The sequence below is a fragment of the Lynx rufus genome, unplaced genomic scaffold (genome assembly GCF_022079265.1).
Source record: "Lynx rufus isolate CCGP_SWC_20201006 ecotype Redwood Valley unplaced genomic scaffold, mLynRuf1.p SCAF_2, whole genome shotgun sequence".
Lineage (NCBI taxonomy): Eukaryota > Metazoa > Chordata > Mammalia > Carnivora > Felidae > Lynx > Lynx rufus.
Window position 1 is genome coordinate 101,871,595 of NW_025814834.1, and position 20,190 is coordinate 101,891,784.

Here is a 20,190-nt window from a genome sequence, read left to right on the forward strand (position 1 = left end):
GTCCAAGGTGGGCGAGTAGACATGTAGTTGGCCAGGTGGCTGCTTCCACAATAGCCTGCTTGAATGCATCAGGTCAGTTACTCTTGGTGTTTCCGTCTCAGAGCATCAGCCACCTCTGAGCTTAGAATCTCTGATTTCGTGTTTATAGCAAGTCCCCTCCTTTCGTATTCGGAACTGTGGTTTCTCTCCATCTCTCTGCCCTGGATTGTTTTCTCACTTCCAGGAGTTCCTTGTAGTGTTTGGTCCACGAAGGATACGGTCTTACTTGACAATATAGTTATGGATTCCTTTTCTTTTTAATTTTTGTTGTTATTTCTATATATTGGGGGTAGGGGGGAGAAGCTATGGCTTCAGGGGTCTGCTGTCCTGATTCAGCTTTCTCCACTTCCTTTTTATACCGTGAGATCATGCCATCTGCCTGTTCATTTGTCTTTACGGGCCGAAAACTCAATTTAGTTAGGAGCTGAGATAAATAGGTTAAGTCAGTGGTTTCTTGTTTGGCCTCAATAAAAATTGAGGTATGGAGAGTATTTTCCCTTTCGACATACATTCAGTTCATAGGGTTCATTGTGCCAGAGAGTATGAGTATCCTAGTGTCTGTTCCTTTATGCCTCCCTTCTCTTTACCACTGATGAAATCTGTGAAACCTGTCATCTTTCTTTGTGATTTACAAGACAGACTTTTCCAGGGTATGTCAACTGTTCCGAAGACAATGTTGTTAAGTATCAGATTTGGCAGATCAGATAGATAATGATGTGCCTGGGAAAGAATGGGCTATTGATGAGTCTCGTGTCAAAACTGATTGCCATATATGGGCAATTTTTCCCTTTCACCGTTTCCCCAGCTGTGGTCTGTGTGAGGATTTCATGAACAAGGGGCAGTTTTGATTCCACATCAGAACTGTGCTCTAGTGTGACTGCACCCTTGTCTTCTGCTTTTTTATGGCAGGATTTGCAACTGCTAATCTTCCTGTAGCTTCCCCAAAGGTGGGCGTTAGTAGGAATGAGCATGTAGGAAATATACTGCCATTGAAAAAGAACACTTTTTTATTACTGTTCAGAAAACAAATTCACTCAGCACTACTGTTTCCGTAAGATTGTTGCGTTTGCAAGATCTGTCTCTTCTTTAGAAACACTTTTTGAGGAAACTTGTACAGAATGATCACGGACCAATTCATTGTGATGAGCAATTGAGTAGACAAAGGAAAGAAAGAACCCAAGTGCTGAATCTGTTTGCTTTAGAAGAAAAGTTTCTAAAATGCATTCCCTGGGAATTTCTGCCACTGAATGAAACTCATTTCTATTCCCTTTATAGTCATCACATGTCACTCCTAGACCTTCTGGGAATGTCTACCCAACCAAAGTATGACAGTGGCAGTTCTGTTTTGAAACAGTCCTTTCTGCGTTTACAAAAGCCTGAGATTTTCCAGCAGGACGTTACAGAAAGACAAAGTGCTACCCCATCATTTTAGGATCAGCTGGATACGGCTGCTGCGCGTAGTTTGCGCATTGGCCCAGGGAGCCCGTGGGCTGACAATTTGAAGATGAAGCTTAAAGGGGCGCCTGGGTGGCGCAGTCGGTTAAGCGTCCGACTTCAACCAGGTCACGATCTCGCGGTCCGTGAGTTCGAGCCCCGCGTCAGGCTCTGGGCTGATGGCTCAGAGCCTGGAGCCTGTTTCCGATTCTGTGTCTCCCTCTCTCTCTGCCCCTCCCCCGTTCATGCTCTGTCTCTCTCTCTGTCCCAAATATAAATAAAAAACGTTGAAAATAAAAAAAAAAATGAAGATGAAGCTTAAAGATGTTTGTAAAGACAAATCTTTGTGGAATTTCCTGTGCCTCAGACCTAGTGTGTGTCAGTGTCATGCCTGTCTAAGAGAAAGCGGGTCAGTATACATCAAAGCAGATCTTTCCAGAATGTATGTAAAATTCATAATAAGGTTGAGTCAGGTTCAGCTTTTCTTCCAGAAAGAATAAATCAGCGACCCTTAAATGTTTGATAGTATTAGTTCTGGTTCTGGCTCCAACTAACTGTAAAGGGGCTGGGATGTGTAATCCCTCTCCCTGGGGGACAGGACAACGAGATACCGGTGATCAGTGGTACTGTCGGCCACGGATGGCGTAAGGCGTTCTGTAGCACTTTCTGCCCGCTAGCATATTTTCCCTCCTAAGTGATTCATAGTGAACACGACTATGAGAAAATAAAATACTTTTTGGTGGTCAAATTAAAATTATAGTCTTTAAGACACGTAGCATAAAAACTTAGTATCCAAGTTCCAGAATGGTGGGAAAGAAGGAAGGGGCTCACTTTTACCTTTTCCTACCATCTAAGAGAAGAAGTGAGGGGGAGGAAATGAATCAGGCTTTTGCTTTGTGCCTCCTATGAACATCCCCACCACACCCTTCCAGATATGGACTGTTTCATAGCTTCCAATGTCTAGGTTTTTCTTTCCTTTTTTTTTTTTTTTTTTTTTGATTTATTTTTGAGAACAGGCAGAGAGAGAGAGAGACAGAGAATCCCAAGCAGGCTCTGTGCTGACAGCACAGAGACCGACGCGAGCCTCGAACTCACAAACCTGTGAGAGAGACCATGACCTGAGCCAAAATCAGGAGTTGGGACACTTAACCGACTGAACCACCCAGGCACCTCATTGTCCATGTTTTTCTGAAAGGCAGAACAGGGTTTCAAACTCTGGTCTGACTTGGCTCTAGCGACCAAGGGTTCCTCTCATCACCACACCATGCTGTCCCTGCCGGTCCCTGCAAGTGGTTTCCGTGTGTATTTCCAACAGATTTCTAAGGCCATCCCTTAGAGTGAGTGGCTTGGCGCGGTGGGCGTGGCTAACTCAGATACACCCTCCACTTCACAGACATACCTTATGTTTAATATGCCACTCCACCCTGGAACCTGGGTTATTTTAGAAAGCCAGTGTAAGCATTCTTAGAGAGCCTCATGGCTTCTGCCCTCCATGAATGCTTTAGACATGGGCCTTGAGCCTCTCTTGATAATAGATGTTCTACCGCGGCCTCCACAGGCACCATCCCATGTGGAAATCTGACAGAATGGAAAGGAGATAAATTTTTTTAAACAGGTTTTGACTTCTGACCTTTTGAAAAGTTCAGGCTGGGAGAAGTCTGTGTGAATTATTATGCTTGGTGGTATCGTTTTTGATGCACCCCATAATACTGGAGAACTGGTGTTGGGGGATCTGTGCAGATGGGTTGTATAGATGATACCTTCTGTGAGAATAAGGACATGATATTAACCCACTGGTCAGGAAAGGCCTCTGAAGGGTGGGGACACGTGTAGGGGTGAGGTGTGAAGGAAGGGTCAAACTCAGCTCAAGGAGGGGAGGGCATTTCTCCTTGGCATGGGATGGACAAGAAAACAACATGGATAGACAGGTGACTCTACTCTGAAGAATCCAAAGTCCAGTCTGGAAGTAGTGAGGATGACAGAGGAAATGATGGCAGGTGGGACATGAAACATGGGGACACACTTCTCTTTTGGGGTTTAAATGACCCCTGTAAAGCCTGCAAGCAGGGCATAGCTTCTTGGGAAGGGTCCACAGCTGCCTGTGGGAATCATATCCTGAGGCTTACACATTGAGACTACACTGTCTCCCACTGTTCACAGCATCCCCTTTATTTATAAATCACCATAACTGTCAGACTTTTTTGAAAAAGGATGTTCTGAGGCTGATCAAGGTGTGATCCTGAGGTTTGGCAGGGTGAATCAGGGAAAGAGCCAGCCTTGGGAATCTGGCAAACCCAGGCTTGAACGCTGCATGAGTTCCTTATTGACCGGGACCCTGGGCGAGTCCCCCAAGCTTTCTAAACTTCCATCTTCTCATCTCTGAAATGGAGGTACACTACCATTTTCCTTTGGGGCCTGGTAACATCAAATGCAATAATATGTAAACAGGCATTCGGTTACATAAATGTTCCTTTTTCTTCGGTTCCCACTTCAAAGTACAGGTACTGAGCCAACACATTAGCGCTTCCTTTGCATTTAGATACTCTCCTAATGTTTCTGTCAAAATGAAAGTATACGTAATGCCCAAATCCACTATGCCCACCCACCGCCCACCGCCCAGAGCTTCACTCAGCAGGTTGCTTACAGGCCCCAGGCAGAAAAGTGGGGCAGAAGAGTGGCTAGTTGTTCCTATACTGAGTGTTGGGTTGGAGGTTTGGCCAGGTTAGGCTGGGAACGTCTTCTAGGGACGGAAGCTCAGACGAGGTGCCACAGGATGGCGTGAGGACACCAGAGGGAAGGAAGGATGTGGGAAATAAGAGATAGGTTTTGTCAGCATCTTATTTTTGCCTAGGGATGATGGCTCTGTCCTCATACTTTACAGTGTCACCGCTGTGAGACTGCAGTTTCCCAAGGACGGAGTTACATTTTAATTAGCCATACAGGTACCTGATTTCTTGATGTATCAGTCCTTTCCTCCAGGCCTCATCGTTTTGGATTCTTTTTGCCCCTGTCCGCCACTTGCTACTCCTCTTATGTGCATCAGAAGGAAAGCACCAAGCAGCCTGGAAATCCTATTACCAGACCTCAGGATATTAATTGTCGCGTTCTCCCCCACGGTTACACAAGTGCTGAAAAAGTGGTTCTCTTTCAGTAGTGTCTTGTCAAAACGCCAGGCACAGTTTGTTTTTGACATTTGCTGCTACTGTTAAATAATAGTCTTGCTTCTGTCATAGCTAATGTTGACTTGAAGGCATTTGGAGGGCATTTCTCAACTCCAGCCTTAACAGTAAGACCTGGGTCTTGACAGATTTTTTTTTTTTTTTGCTTGCCCAAGGCAACCGAATGTAAGGGTTGCAACCTTTGCTTTTCCAACCTCAAGAAAATTTCATATGGCCACGCGCCACTTTAAAACTTCCAATGATTTGTGCGCACACCCTTGCACTCAGACGTACGTGCAGACGCACACGCGTACAAGCTGGAGTTCTTGGAGTGTTGCCATCCTAGGAACGACATTTGAATCAATTAAATAGTCTTCCATTTTAAGACCCCTTAAATCCTGGCTGTTCTGCCTTGGTAAACCTTTATCTTTGAAAATGTCGTACTTAATTATGGATCTCTTCAAAATCAATAAACAGTTTTATTGTTTCTGTGTTTGCAACGGAGCAAGCCCTTGAGCACTGCCCAGCTAACAGCATGCACTCACTGCATGCCATCTGTCAGGGAGAGTCTGGGCTCTTCACACACAGCACTTTCTTCTGTTGCTGTGTCCATTAGAAATTTAATTTAGGCCCTTCTCCCCACTTCTGTGCGAAGGCATTTTTTTGCATCTTTCCCTGAATGTCTTTTAGACGAGTGTGTAGAGACCTTCTGATGGTATCGTAATTTCTGGAACGTGCACCATTTGTCAGGTAGTAGAGGGGAGGCTAAGCAAAAAAGATGGGGCAGAGCAAGTGAGAACTGTACAAGAATTCTGTGGAATTGCGTGGGAGCTGGCATCAATTGTATGTGAAGAGGCCAAGAAATGCACACTTGGCTTCAAAGTAAATACCAAAGGAATGGTTAATTAGGCAGTTCTGTTCTGCAGTTGCAGAAAAATAGAAGTATACCAATCATTAGCATTTCCAATAACTAAGGCAACTTGTGTTTGGAGCTTTGTGGAACAGTAGACTGTAAGCCCAGGGGATAAGTATCCATCATGCCCCGTGGCACACTTTTCTCTCACTACCCCTGCATCACAAAATTTGTCCTCAAATTTTGAGAAATAAGTTTTAGAGATTTCCAAAATGGAAACTCTGAGCCTGTGAATTGCCATACTCTTACATCCTCTTATGCTCTCTTTCCTTTTATCCTGAGGCTGATGTTCGTTGGGGAGACTAGATGGCAGCGGTTTTTCTCCTGAGCAGACTATGGGCTCGTTTGAAATCAGGATGTAATTATCCCATGATGATTCACATGCATCACGTGGCCACAGAACTGAATTCTGAGATGCACAGAGAAGAAAGGTAGAGCTAGGGGGGACCCTAACATTCATCTACGACAGCCCAATCTGGGCATTTTGCAAATACAGAAGCAAAACTCATGTTGCTTACCTGCTTGTCCCGGGTCATATAGCCTGTTAGTAGCCGAACGAGATGTTTCCGTAGCGTTAAGAGGGCGGTAACATTTCAAATTATGAAAAAAGGTAGATTCTATTTCATGACTATGGAAGATTTACGGCAGTGTTGACAACTGGTAGGAAATGGACATTCGTGAGTTGTGATTGTTTTGATTGTGAAGGGCATTATTATTTGTTACCTTAAGTGATAGGTGGTAAATAACACTGAGCATTAATTATATGCTTACATATACTACCTTATTTAGTTACCCCATTAAAGCTATGAGGTCAGTATTATTACCTATAAAGATATAAGATCAGTCCTTTATATGTGAAGAAACAGAGGCTTACAGAGGTCATAATCTGCCAACGTCACACGTAGGTAGACTCCACGGCTCAGGATGGAGCCCAAGCTCTCATTCTTCTCAGGCTGCACCTGTGCTCTGCTTGTGACGTCAACACAGGTGTAAAATGGAAGTGAAACGTTGGATGTGTCACATGTATGTGACAGTCATGTCCTTGCCCTTCCTAAACAAATGTAAATGTTAATTGGAACAATGAACCACTTCACTGGTACAATTCTTGGCAAAGACATGGCTTCCGAGCCTGAGATTTATTATTTTCTGATGAAGTAAGTTAGATGTCTTGAAGGAAGAGGTGTGGGAAAAGACTATCTGCGTCATGATGTAGTATAGTGGAGATATTCTTATAATATTTTTAGTTTATTTATTTTTACAGAGAGAGTGCATGCAAGCACAAGCGGGAGAGGGGCAGACAGAGGGAGGGAGAGGATCCCAGGCAGGTTCCGTGCTGTCAGCACACAGCCCGATTTGGGGCTCTTATCTCATGAACCATGAGATCATGACCTGAGCCGAAATCAAGAGTCGGACGCCTAACCGACCGAGCCATCCAGGCGCCCCTAAGTCAGAACTGGGTTAAATATTCTCATAATAAAGAAATAGAATGTAATGCACTTCTTACCAGATACATTTTCGTTTATGACTTAAACCTGAGCTTCCAAGCTACTCTGTTGTTTTCAGTTATAAAATTAAAGTTGGCATACTGAAAAACTTTTCAAAGCTGTTGGCATACCCACAAGAGAATAGTGACAAAGCAGACCCGTTCATTTTCTAAATTTCTGTTAGATTTGTGTACGAAAATGCATCACAAGCATTATTTATGAAGTTGGAACTGATTTTTGCATCTTATTCCCTATATTTTGGCGTTCATGACCCTAATGAAGACAGGAAAAAAATATGATTAGGCTAATTGCCAGATCAAGGACTCTAATGACTCTAAATGTAAGAAGTTAATTGTTTCCTCTCCCTCTGCCCTCCCTTTGGCTCTGAGAAGAATAGCCCTACATACCACATTAAACCAGTCCTTCCTGAGCACGCTCTTCCTAACCAGGCCAATCAGGAAACCAGAACGGCAAGGTCATGGCGAGGAGTGGGGTTGGCTGGGTGGAAATCCAGGGCCGATGGCTGTATCAGTTGGGACTTGGGGGTTATGCTTGACAGAGTGCTTGATCCAAAATGACTTAAGCAAGCAAGCAAGCAAGAAAGAAAGTTACTGGCCCATGAAACTGGCTTCACGTATAGCTGGGGTTCAGGTTTCCAAAACTGCCATCAGGATGTAGCTTCTATCCCTTTGCTCTGCTGCTATGTTGCCATTGGGCTTGGGCTTCACAGAGGCAACGCCAACCTCGTGTCCTCCTCCATTCACACGCCATCTCCCAGAAACCTCGGCCAGGGTCTCAGCATATCTTGTTGGCTGGGGTCGAGTCAGGTGTCCATTGCCAAACCAATTCCCATGGCTGATTCTCTGAAGAAAAAATTGGGACATGATGATAAGAAAAACAAGGTAAATGTAAAAAGAAACAAAAACAGGTGTCCTATATCAGAGCCAAAAAGTCATAATGAAGCAGAAGCTGGAAATGCAAGAGAAAGCTAGTTGCTGAGACAAACAGACAATAGGAAATGAGAAAAGAGAAGAGAGAGAGGAAAACCATCTGATATCTTTCTCCTCCTCAGGAAACCTACACATTCCTTCCAATAAACTCTTTACAAAGGAGTAAAACAATTTTTAATGTTTATTTTTGAAGGAGAGATAGTGTGAATGGGGGGCGGGGGGACAGAGAGAGAGGGAGACACAGAATCCCAAGTAGGCTCCAGGCCCTGAACTGTCAGCCCAGAGCCCAATACAGGGCTCAAACTCTGGAACCATGAGATCATGACCTGAGCCAAAGTCAGATGCTTAACCAACTGAGCCACCCAGGTGCCCCAGAAAGGATTTAAATTGAGTGGTTTTCCGTTCTTTGTAACTAAGTAACCATTAGTAAACTAAGATAGTTTACTAATGTTCCCTTCACTGATTAAGGCTGGATTCCGGGTAATATGAAAGCTACAGATGCCTTACAGACAACTCGTGTCTTTCCTGGGAAGAGAACACTGCCCACCAAATAGATCATCCAGATTACTGGAAGCAATCAGATGTAGGGCTTGAACTAACTGAACTTGGAGACCCCCATAAAACCTGAAGTTCTGAGGTTAGAAAATACTTGCACCCAATTTCATACAAAACTCGCCTTTTTTCAACCCTTTTCCCATTTTTCCCATACATTTTAATTTGTGACTTAAATTTGAGGCAAGTGAGAAAGTTCCCAGCTCAACTTTCTCACGTGGTGCAACAGAGGAGGCTCCTGATAACCTGCGTGGTAAAGCACGAATCGGCCACATTTCCTTTGAAATAGGATCTTCTTTTGCAAACAAGAATGTTTAGGTCAGCAAGGCTGGAGACCCTACTGAAGAGATTGCCTAGAATCTGAGCTAGGCCACCCACAACTGAACCACTTCAGTCTTTTCTTTAAAAAACAAAAACATGGGGCGCCTGGGTGGCGCAGTCGGTTAAGCGTCCGACTTCGGCCAGGTCACGATCTCGCGGTCCGGGAGTTCGAGCCCCGCGTCAGGCTCTGGGCTGATGGCTCAGAGCCTGGAGCCTGTTTCCAATTCTGTGTCTCCCTCTCTCTCTGCCCCTCGCCTGTTCATGCTCTGTCTCTCTCTGTCCCAAAAAATAAATAAACGTTGAAAAAAAAAATTAAAACAAAAACAAAACTAGGCAAACTGAGAAAGGAGAGTCTAGAACCTCCCTGAGGAATCCATCCTACATTTTTAGCTCGTCATTTGGCACCTACCAAATGCTGGGTTAGAAGGCTGAGGAGATCGGTTTGCTCTTTAAGATGATAGGAATGCATTTTATTCAGTTTCTGCTGCAAGCCCCAAAGCTGGCAGGTTGTAAGACTACCTTTGGACAAATCTTTTCTTTTTTTTTTTTTTTTTTAAATTTTTTTTTCAACGTTTATTTATTTTTGGGACAGAGAGAGACAGAGCATGAACGGGGGAAGGGTAGAGAGAGAGGGAGACACAGAATCGGAAACAGGCTCCAGGCTCTGAGCCATCAGCCCAGAGCCTGACGCGGGGCTCGAACTCACGGACCGCGAGATCGTGACCTGGCTGAAGTCGGACACTTAACCGACTGCGCCACCCAGGCGCCCCTGGACAAATCTTTTCATGATGTCATGATTCAAGACAAGGAGCAGTTTCCCAGAGATTCTGTGCCATTCATTACAGGACAGGTTTCCAGGGCTTGTTGTGGATCCCATCCCAAATGAATCCAAGTGGAACACCACCAGTTCCAGCATCAGAATCAGGTTCCCTAACCAGTTCTGGAAGCCTCTGTGCAGTTGTACAGGGTACCACCTCTAGGCATTTGGCTTAGGTCCCTGCCATATTCAGCTAAATACCTTTGGTTTTTGGCAAGCCAAATAATTCCACTAGTATAGGATGTGCTTACACTTTCAGGATGAAATGGTCTTATTTTGCCAAACCATTATGTCCTTTCTTAGTCAAGTTGATACGCTGAGTCAGTCTCCCCTCCCCATATGTCCTAAACCCCTTCCTCTTTTCATAATTACTGGAATAAGTATGGAATGGAGCAAAACAAAACAAATCTTGCCCTCCAAAGCCAAGCTAGAGACATGGAGAGAAATGTTAGGTCACTCTTGGCAACAGAAAGGCTCTGAGAGCTGGACTTGGAGATAATACAAGAAACTCACCCTTAGTGTGTGTGTGTGTGTGTGTGTGTGTGTGTGTGTGTGTGTGTGTGTTTAATGATCATCCTCTTCCCTGACGATTGATTAGTGTTCTCTTCCATCGGCTATCTTCGGTTCTTTCTTGTTCTGGGAAAGTGCCTGTTTCGGAGCGTGACACCTACAACCCATAAGCAAAGAATGAAGATCATGTGCAAGAGAATTGGAGAGTGCAGGAGATGCCTATTAAAAACACAAGCCCTGGGGCGCCTGGGGGTTTCAGTCGGTAAAGCGACTTGATTTCAGCTTAGGCCATGATCTCCTGATTTGTGAGATCGAGCCCCAAGTGGGGCTCTGTGTTGATAGCGCAGAGCCTGCTTGGGATTCTCTCCCCTCTCACCCCCTCTCTCAAAAATAAATAAATTTAAAAGTACCAAAACCACATAAGTCGTCCCACCTAGAGCATTTATCCCTTGTAGAACCTTAGTTTTTTGTTATTTCATATATCCTGGTCCTATTAAAAGTGAGTTTATTTTACACTGACTTATTCAGAAATCAAAAGTATACGTCATTTAAGTAGCCTTCGATGAAAACATCTTTGCATTACTTCTGCAGCCCTGGGAGGTGAGGCAGACAGGCAGGAATTGCTATCAAATGATTAGCCCATATTATCCAGCAATTACAACCTCTTTCTATTGCAGAATATTGCTTCTGTACACATGAAGGGCAGTGCTGTATGGTGGGAAGGTTCTGCATGAAGGTCTAAACCTCAAGGATTTAGTGTTAGCCCAGCCAGTCATTTGCTGGCTGATTCAGCAACATTGAGACTCTGTTTCCTCACCTGTAAAATGAAGCCACTGGATGAGCTGGTCTCTGAAAGAGGCAACAGAGGAGAGTGACTAAGGTCAGGGTCCTGGCTGTGTACTCACTAACAGTTTGAACTTGAGGTTTTTTGTTTTTTGTTTTTTTAGCCCCACTTGCCTTATGGTTGTGAATCTGTAAAATGGGGATGCTACGAGTTTATTAAATGCTATGCATTTAATACTGTCAGAGATACACAGTACCTAAAGGAGGGCTTGGCTCATAGCAAGTGCTCAAATGTCATTATCAGCAACATTACCATCTAAAATCCCTCCAAGCCATGAATAGGACCTTGTCCTAATCTCCACAGAAATGAAAAAGAGGACTCAACTTTTAAACTTGATTTTGGAGAGAAAATTCCATGTATGAAAAAATTAGAAAACAATACAAAATTATCTGATCAAATGAAAGACTGACTCTTCTGTCGAGTAGTACCATTAAAAGTTGGAAGATACAGACCTTGGTCACTTTGGGGAGACCTTTTTCTTTATGGCAAGAGTGACTTTTTTTCCTGTCCCCTCTGGCAACCGTCAGCTTCTCTGTCCTTGTGGGTCTGTTTCTGCTTTTGTTTGCTGGTTCATTTGTTTTGTTGTTAAGATTCCACCTATAAGTGAAATCATGTGGTATTTGTCTTCCTCTGTCTGACTTATTTCACTTAGCATGATACCCTCTAGGTCCATCCATGTTGTTGCAAATGGCAAGACCTCATCCTTTTTTATGGCTGAGTAATATACCATTATATATGTGTATATGTTATGTATATTTATGATATATATACACACATATATACACATATCTCGACTCTTCTTTATTCATTCATCTGTCAGTGGACGTTTGGCTTGCTTCCATATCTTGGCTTTTGTAAATAACACTGCAGGAAACATAGGGGTGCATACATCTTTGCAAATTAGTGTTTGGCAAGAATGATTTTTGGCTGGAGATGATCCAATGGACTTTATGATTTTTCCATACCCACTCTTCCCTCTGGAACTGGCTCCTCCCCAGACATTCCACATCTCAGGAATAGCAACACATTCTCTCAGATCAATTAGACCAAAAATGAATAAGGATACAAAAGACCTAAGTAACAGAATCATAAAGGTAGATGGGATGAATATATATCAAACTCTGTGCCCTGAAGATAGAGAATGTATTTTTGCTTTGCGTGTCCATGGAACAGCCACAATCATTGGCCATTCCATTGGTCACCCCAAATGAAATCACAGTAAGTTTCAAAAACTCAGGTAGAGTGGACATTTTCTATTCACAATGCAGTAAAAATTTAAATTAGTGAAAGATCAGAGAATTTTAAGAAAGTTGTCCTTTAAACAACTTTTGGGTTAAAAGTACAAATTCAAATTACAGAATTTCTAAAAACCAATGATAATGAAAAATTACTACATGTTAGATTCCGTATCTAAAGAATTGAACTCAAGCAGCACTTATGGCAAATATCATAACCTATAAAACGAATATTTATTTAAATATAAAAGGAATGGAATAGAAAGAATTAAGAATCCATCGAAAAAGTTAGGAAAAAGGACAACGAAATAAACCAGAGGAAAACAGAAGAAAGAAAATACAAAGGATGTTAACATAGCAAAACAAAGTGAATAAGTGAATACCCACATCACTGGGGCAAAATCTGTAGAACAGAGAAGACTTCTCCAAAATCAAGGAGGAAAAAACAAAGGCAATGAATAAAAAATGGCAAGAAAGAAAAATGCAGAAAGCAAGGACATTTTAAAAACAATTTTACCCAACTTTATCTAAATTTGCAAATTTGAAAGAAATGGATACTTTTCTAGGAGAATATAACTTACTGAAACCAACTGCAGAATATCTAAATAAGCCAATTTTCATATAAAAAAGCTAGATAATATTGTAAAGGAGTTAATATTTAAAAAGCACCAGGGCTGAAAGTTTCCAGGCAAATTTAACCAAACCTTTAAAGGGTGGATGTTTCCAATGCCATTTAAACTGTTCCAGAGCATAGATAAAGAAGAATGACTTTTGTTTTTGACCCCGATATGTTAACATTGATAACAAAGGCTGTAGAAAGAGGAAACAATAAATGAATCTCTTACATGAATACTAACGCATAAATCCTAAATAAAATATTAGCAATCAGAATGCAGCAGCATAGGAAAAGAATAAGTCTTCATGACCAAGTGCAGCTTATTCTAAATATGCAAAGACAGTGTTTCAAAATAGATCTAAGGAGAAAAGTCAAACGATCATTTCCCTAGATGCTGAAGATGTGTTTTTGAAAATATAAACTTGAATAAAAAAACTTGGGAAGGACGGATCAGCAATTATTGAGACTGGTGACTCTTGGGGCAGAGACCAGGGGTATAAAATGGAGCAGGTACAAACATGGGTTGGGACTACCTCTTTTTATATCATTTTCATTTTTGGACATGTGATCCTTTTACTTGCTCAAAAAGTGAAGTTCTCCATGAATGTTACCTATTATTATTTAGCTACCATTGCATTCTATGCCAGGAACTTCGTGTTCTTGTTGAAAGATTAAGCTTCAAGTGAATTACAGACAAAAGCAACACTATGTCACAGAATTGTGGGTCAGAGTAAACGAAATCAAAGACCAAATGTGCTGGTTACCTCCCTTCCGGAAGAGCTCTCTTTGCTCATCTTGACTATAGGGTGTAGGCTAACCATGGACTTCCTTCAGCACAAACAGCCCTTCTTATGGACTTTGGTAGGTTGTATATTGTCCGAAGCCCACAATGCTGATCTAACTTTGTCATTTGGTAAGGGAGGAAAACCAAATCTTAAGTGATATGCCCCAGTCATCATGGCAGAGCTCAGGCCTCCAATCTCTCTTCCTCAAAAACAAACAGTTAAGTGGTTAAAGGGGCAGTGTTGGCCAGGACCACCTAAAGGGTTCTCAGACACCTCCTCCAGCATGCTACTGTCATTCCACTGCATGTATCAAGGACCTGCTCTGTGCCAGCTCTGGGAACATGGAACTAAATGTCTCACCACCTGTCTCCAGAGGGCTCAGACTGGAGACGGACACCCAGGCTGGGCTCCCTGCAAATACCTGCTTCTATAGACGTATGCGACAGGTATGGAGGAAACCCACAGGAGAGCTCCCCGACCCAGCCAGGGAGTTTAGGCCAAGCAAGCCTGCCCAAGGCTTAAGGGGCGAGTTAGAGTTTGCAAGACACAATAGGTGGCAAGAGGTGGCAAAAACAGTGTGAGGGCAAGCGGCCTTTGCTCAAGCCACACCTCTGCCCAAAAGGCCCTCCTCCGTCTCTTCTGGGGACTACTCTCAGCCTTCCAGTCACCCCCACAGAGACAGTTCAGGGATGGGCACCCTGTGTTCAGTCTCACATACTGGTGTGGTTGATTACATTTGCCACTGTACCCCTGGTGTCTAACCCAACGCTTGCCATTCTGTAGGTGCTGCATACATACTTGGTAAGTGAACGGATGATTTGTAATTTATGTTCTTGAAAGAAAGCTGGCCAGGAAGGTGCCTGGGTGGCTCAGTCGGTTAAGTGTCCAACTTCGGTTCAGGGTCATGATCTCACGGTTCAGGGGTTCAAGCCCCGTGTTGGGCTCTCTGCTGTCAGCACAGAGCCCGCTTTAGATTCCCTGTCCCTTCTCTCTCTCTCTGGCCTTTCCCTGCTCATACTCTCTCTCTCTCTCTCTCAAAAATAAATAAACACTAAAATACATACATATATACGTACATACGTACATAAGAAAAAGAAGCTGGCCAGGAATTTTTGTATCACGTGTTCCATTTCTTTAGATAAACATCTGTGGCAAACACGAAAACCCATTCAGATGCTTGTTCTTTTCTGAAGGAGCCCATCGGGCCTGACTGTTTGAAGGCATAGTAACAGCTTGTAAATACTGAGCTTGGGGACAGTAATCCCCTGACTTAAGTTCACATAACTCTGTTCCCTTTGCTCTGCCCCCTCTTCTTCTACTTCCCACACACAACTCTTCTCTCCCCAAGGATCATAGGAAGGATATCAAGTCATTTAGATGCAAACACATTTTGAAGGGCTGCCTAAAGGCTGCGCCCTTGGCAGGTGGCACACATACATCCCACTGCTACTTACCCTGTACTGTGTCATCCTCAGCTGCTCACATAACCTCAAACCTTAGTTTCTCCCCCTGTAAGAGAGAAATGTCATTTCTACTCTGAATAGTGGCCAGGTTTGTAAAACTCCCAACAGAACACCTGGTGCATAATAGATGCTCAATAAACAGGAGCTGAGAACGGTTGATATTATTACTGGCGACGGCAATGGCGTGTTTATTGGTTTATTTATCAGTCTCGGCACATTACAAATACCCACCGGCAGAACCTGCTCCTTTTCCTATTATGCATATGTGTGCAGGGAACAGTGACGAGCAGACAAAGATATTGAGAAGTTAATTCAACAGTTGTATGTCAGTGGAGGCAGTGAAACATGAAGTCTTGGCAAGTGAAGACTGGGGAAAAATAGGACTGAAAACAAGGACTTTTCGAATGACAAGGACAAGCACAGTCTTCAGATATACCTAAGCCGGGGTTTGAGTACCCAGAACTCCATCGAAGTAGATTCTTGGTGTCTGACCCAACCCCCTTGCCCTTCAACTTGCTGGGATTCTTGGGCAGATACTTGCTTCTTTTCCTCACTCCCCTCTGCTCACTCGCAGTCTGTCACCTTCTGGCCCTGCTTCCTGTGCCCTACTCTACCAGCGAGGTCCCCGGTCTTCCTCCTTAGGTCCTGGTGCTTGGCACCCTGCCCCACCTGTCATGCAAGCCAGGACCCTGTGGTCTCTCTCAATGTCTCTCCTGCTTTCTCTCTCGTCATTCTCTGTGTATTAAAGGTCTTCATACTTCCGTCTCTGCTGGCGCACTTCTATTTGCAGTCACCGGGAATGGCAGCTGGACCTCTGTGGTAGCCCCCACTCTGTCTCTCCACTTCACCTGTCATCATCCCCGCCTCTCCCAGTCAGAATGAGCCTTCCAGCACAGTCTCTGCTGCCCTCAGAGGACCGTCTGTCTCCTTAGCGTGGTGCTCAAGGCCTTCAGCACCTGCTCTTGTCCACCTCTCCAAACCTGTCCTCTCCCACCCTGAAGGGCAGGAGGAGCTCGGCTGTCACCCACCCCGTGAGGGCTTCATTCTGATGCTTCTCTTTCCCAGCACACCTTTCCTCACCTCCTCACCAGAACGCAGCTCAGGGACCGTCTCTTCCAAGGAGCGTTTGCTGAAAATCCCCTGCCCTCCACGCAACTTACGCTCACAGTACTGACGTCATAGTATCGTTGCCTCTCAACTGTCCATCTCCCTGTTAGGGACGGCGGTGTAAAGAAGCGTCTGGAGCCAACTTACTTGGGTTTACGTCTGGGCACTCCCACCCGTCCGCTGTGAGGCCTTGCACAAGTTTTTACACACACACACCCCCGCCCCCACCGTGTTTCAGTTTCCGCACCCGCAAAATGAGAGTAGTCATAGCACCTGTTTCTCAGGTTGTCTCGAGGGTAAAACAATGACTACACACAGAGCTGGAGCGCTGGGGACAGAGGCGGCACATAAAAAGCCCCACGCGTGAATTCTTGTTATTAGACTGTGGTCACTTGGAGGGCAGGGCTTTGTTTTATTCACCTCTGAATCCTCAGTCTCCAGCAGAGCCGCTGGCACTGAATTAATGAATAATAACAGCACTCACGTTGATGATGAGAGCAATGGGCTTTTGTAGAGAGAGCACTGCATACAGTGCCGTAAAATGTTTGCACAGACCGCATCTCATTTAGTCCCCAGCCCCCTGCCGTCACGTACCTATGACTCTCGCCATTTCACAGGTGGAGATGCTGAGGCTCAGAGAGCACTGGATCCCTCCAGTTTGCTGGAGAAGCAGACAGTACAGAGAGTATTTAAACTAGTCATTCTGACGTCAGCATGCATGCTTTGGGAATTCGGGGACTTCAATCGCTGAGATTCGTACGGCATCTTCTCCTGGTCTGAAGTCTCTTTTCCAGATTTCGCCTGGCGAAGTCCTGCTTGTGCTTCACCTCCCAGCTTCCAAGTCACTGCCCTCGGGAGCCTCACTGGCTCCTACAGGCCACCCAGACTCTGTGGTCGGTGCCACCCAGTGGCCTTGCTCTCTCTCATTCTCCCTTTTTCTGACATCTTCACTCCTCTGTGAGATTTTAAAGGCAAGGACACCTTGTGACTCACCTTCGTCTCCTCCTAGGCCTAGCACGGCGCTGGAAGGTGAAGGTGCGGGCCCAAACTGGCCAAAACGTGGTTCCTTCGGCAAGTGACATGCTCACGGAGTGGCGGGCGATGTGGACCATAGACAGAGGAGCAGTGGCCTGGTGGGCGATGGCCAGGGCTCCCGTCTCCCGCCTGGTCCCACAGCCGAAGTTGCTGGGCATTGTTCCCCACCTCTTCCCCCGGATTCTCAACCCTTCCCCGCGGGGGCCACAAGAGCACCTCTGCTGGAAAGCTAGGCACAGCTCCTACGTCCCACCTTCCAGCACCCACCCTGGCTCCCATCTCCAAACAAGCATCCTCAGGGTCTGAGGTAGTTTCACTGTAGGGAGCCAGGGGTGGCTGCCAGGGCACGCACTTCACCACCAGCTTTCCGAAAAGGGAGAAAAAGAAAGAAGAAAAGAAAAAGAAAACTTGCTTTTCCCTTTCTTTTTCTTTTCTTCTTCTTTTTTTTTTAATGTTTATTTTTGAGAGAGAGAGAGACAGAGCACAGGCAAGGAAAGGGCAGAGAGAGAGAGGGAGACACAGAACCCGAAACAGGCTCCATGCCCTGCGATGTCAGCGCAGAGCCCGATGCGGGGCTTGAACTGCAAGATCATGACCTGAGCCGAAGTCAGACACTCAACCGACTGAGCCACCCACGTGCCCCTGTTTTGCCCTTTCTAAAGGCTACCAACCATCTTTTTGAGCCTTGATGGTAAGTGTATACCCCCACACCCTATGGTATGTATTGATACAAGGCAAGAACAGTGCCTTTTATTCAAAATACCCATTTCTTCTCCTCAAAGTCTGGTCTTCCACAGAATACAAGTCTCAGTGGCCTCGGCCAGGAGCTGCTCACCCCAGACAATCAGGAGGATAATGTGCGGCGAGGCTTTGGACCACCGACAAGGCAGTGGCTCTTTCCTGACATGGTCAGAGCACGTTAGCAATCGATGCCGGTGTGAAGAGTTCAGTTTTCACGGCTAACCAATGTGAAAATCAGGCGATTTTAAATAGGTTGGGAAGTTTACTCAGTAACCGTTTCGAGCCTGGCCAACAAAACGTGTCCAAGGATTGTCCGTGACGCTGAGCTCCGCCTTGAATTATTTCTGTGTGTTCCCACCTCTTTGAGACACTACTCAAGATTCGGATCTTAAATTATGTTGGTTCAGATCCTCTAAGAAGCAGACACCGATATGGTATTACACATGCCTGAAAGAGATTTATTGGGGGAAATTCCTGTGAAGGAAAAAAAAGCAGGAAGCCAGAGTCTTCGGTCAGAGATACAGGTCTGATAGTTTTGAAATGAGGTAGGAGGAAAGGAGAGCAGATAGGAGTGTCGGGCTGCAGGGCAGCCCTCAGAAAGTCCCAACCAGACCAATGAGGAATCCTCAAGCCAAAGGTGACTTTAGACTCCCGTGTCTGTGTGGGATACTTCCATGATTGCCCCCTCTATGTTTAGTCTTTGACTGGGAGCAGCCCAGGGGAAGCATGGCACGAACAAAGGGTAGATCAGAGGGGCAGCATCTCAGACTGTCCACCAATCATGCTTCCCTGAGCTGGAGATCTAAGTAGGGCTTCTTTGCAACTGCCGCTTGGGTGGGGGCATCTGATGGTCTCCCCTGGGTCTCTTGGTAGAAGGCCTCTCAACCACTGGTCAGCTTCCTGTGTTGGGCAGATGGATCCAACCTTCTTATCTCTTTTGGGATCCTCCACCCCAAACAAGGAGGGTCGACAGGATCTTGGAAGCCCCGAAATGATAAATATCCAGTATAAAAAAGAACTTTGTGAAAGGTGTTGTAACTCATTCCATTAAAAAAAAAAAAAAACACAACATTTTGTAGCCAAAAGAGTTCATAAAACACCTGCTTTTAAACAGTGTTAAACACATTTCCAGGATTTCTCACAGCTGTTACTAGGCTGATATATATCTTGAGTCTTCAAGGGAACAAAACAGTGTATAGAGTTTGTCAAATTTATACGACCATCAACTGCCCCTCCCCCCCCAATTTTATTATAGTTTTCAGAGTATCTTATGAGACATGCTTTTGTAAATGTTGAACATGCTCCATATCCCCTGTGTCTCCCTCCAGATCCAGTCCCCAGCCTTCCTTACCTGCTCTGTGCCCAAGAGGCTGACCGTCATGCACAGTGGCTCTCCCTTGCCCTTTATCAAGCTTGTCCAAGTAGAACTTTGGGATGATGGAAATACTCTGTATCTGAGCTGTCCAGTATGAGAGCCACTAGCCATATGTGGCTATTGAGCACCTGAAGTGTGACTAATATGGCTAAGGACCTGAATTTTAAATTTTAATTAGTTTAAATAGTTACATATGCCTATTGGCTCCTGTCCTGGACAGTACAGTTCTGGATTTTTGGCTGGGTTTGGCCAATAAGAAGCACCCACGGGAGACGAGGGGGGTAAAAGGAGAATAAGAGAGTTATTGATTTCCTTGGCCCCCTCTTATGTGGTCATCACGGGGTGGCTGTGTCTTCTGTCAAACACCTCAGCTCTTGACACACAGTCCTAGATTCTGACACCAATTCCAACGTTTGCATTTCCCGCCACCCCCCAACACCAAGCAATTATCCAGCAATTCACCTGAATTCTGACTATTTCCTGAGATAGCATCGGATCCCACAGGATAAGGGCTCAGTCCTATAAGGCCGCCTGTCCCCTCCTTCTACGTCAGTCACTAGCAGGAAGTCCAGGCCATTGCCTGTGCTGCTTACCCATCTGCTATAGGCCAGAGGTTCCAACAACCTTCTTATTGGGTTTGATTAACTTGCTAGGGCGACTCACTCAGAGAAACATTTTACTTACTAGATTACAGCTTACTATAAATTATATAATTCAGGAACAGCCAGATTGAAGAGATGCGTAGAGTGAGGTGCAGGGACAGGGGTGTGGAGCTTCCATGATCCACAAGTTCACCCACCTGGAAGCTCTC

The 20,190-nt window shown here is 44.9% G+C and overlaps 1 protein-coding gene and 1 long non-coding RNA gene across 4 annotated transcripts in view; both read left to right on the forward strand.

The window, feature by feature from the left end:
- INSIG2 (insulin induced gene 2) overlaps positions 1–17,636 on the forward strand; it is a 41,800-nt gene extending 24,164 nt beyond the window's left edge. The window contains exon 6 of one of the 3 annotated variants that reach the window (XM_047082746.1): positions 17,238–17,636. In XM_047082746.1, the coding sequence (XP_046938702.1) occupies positions 17,238–17,243 (6 nt within the window). In that variant the 3' untranslated portion in view covers positions 17,244–17,636. Of the gene's footprint in view, positions 1–1,314; positions 1,625–17,237 lie in introns of those variants that run through there. The other 2 variants (XM_047082742.1, XM_047082743.1) reach the window with 2 other exon arrangements.
- A 199-nt stretch (positions 17,637–17,835) lies between these two features.
- LOC124516268 (uncharacterized) lies at positions 17,836–18,560 on the forward strand. Its single transcript, XR_006963009.1, has 2 exons — positions 17,836–17,954; positions 18,046–18,560. It is a non-coding gene; the product is annotated as an uncharacterized LOC124516268 (long non-coding RNA).
- The last annotated feature ends 1,630 nt before the right edge of the window (positions 18,561–20,190 follow it).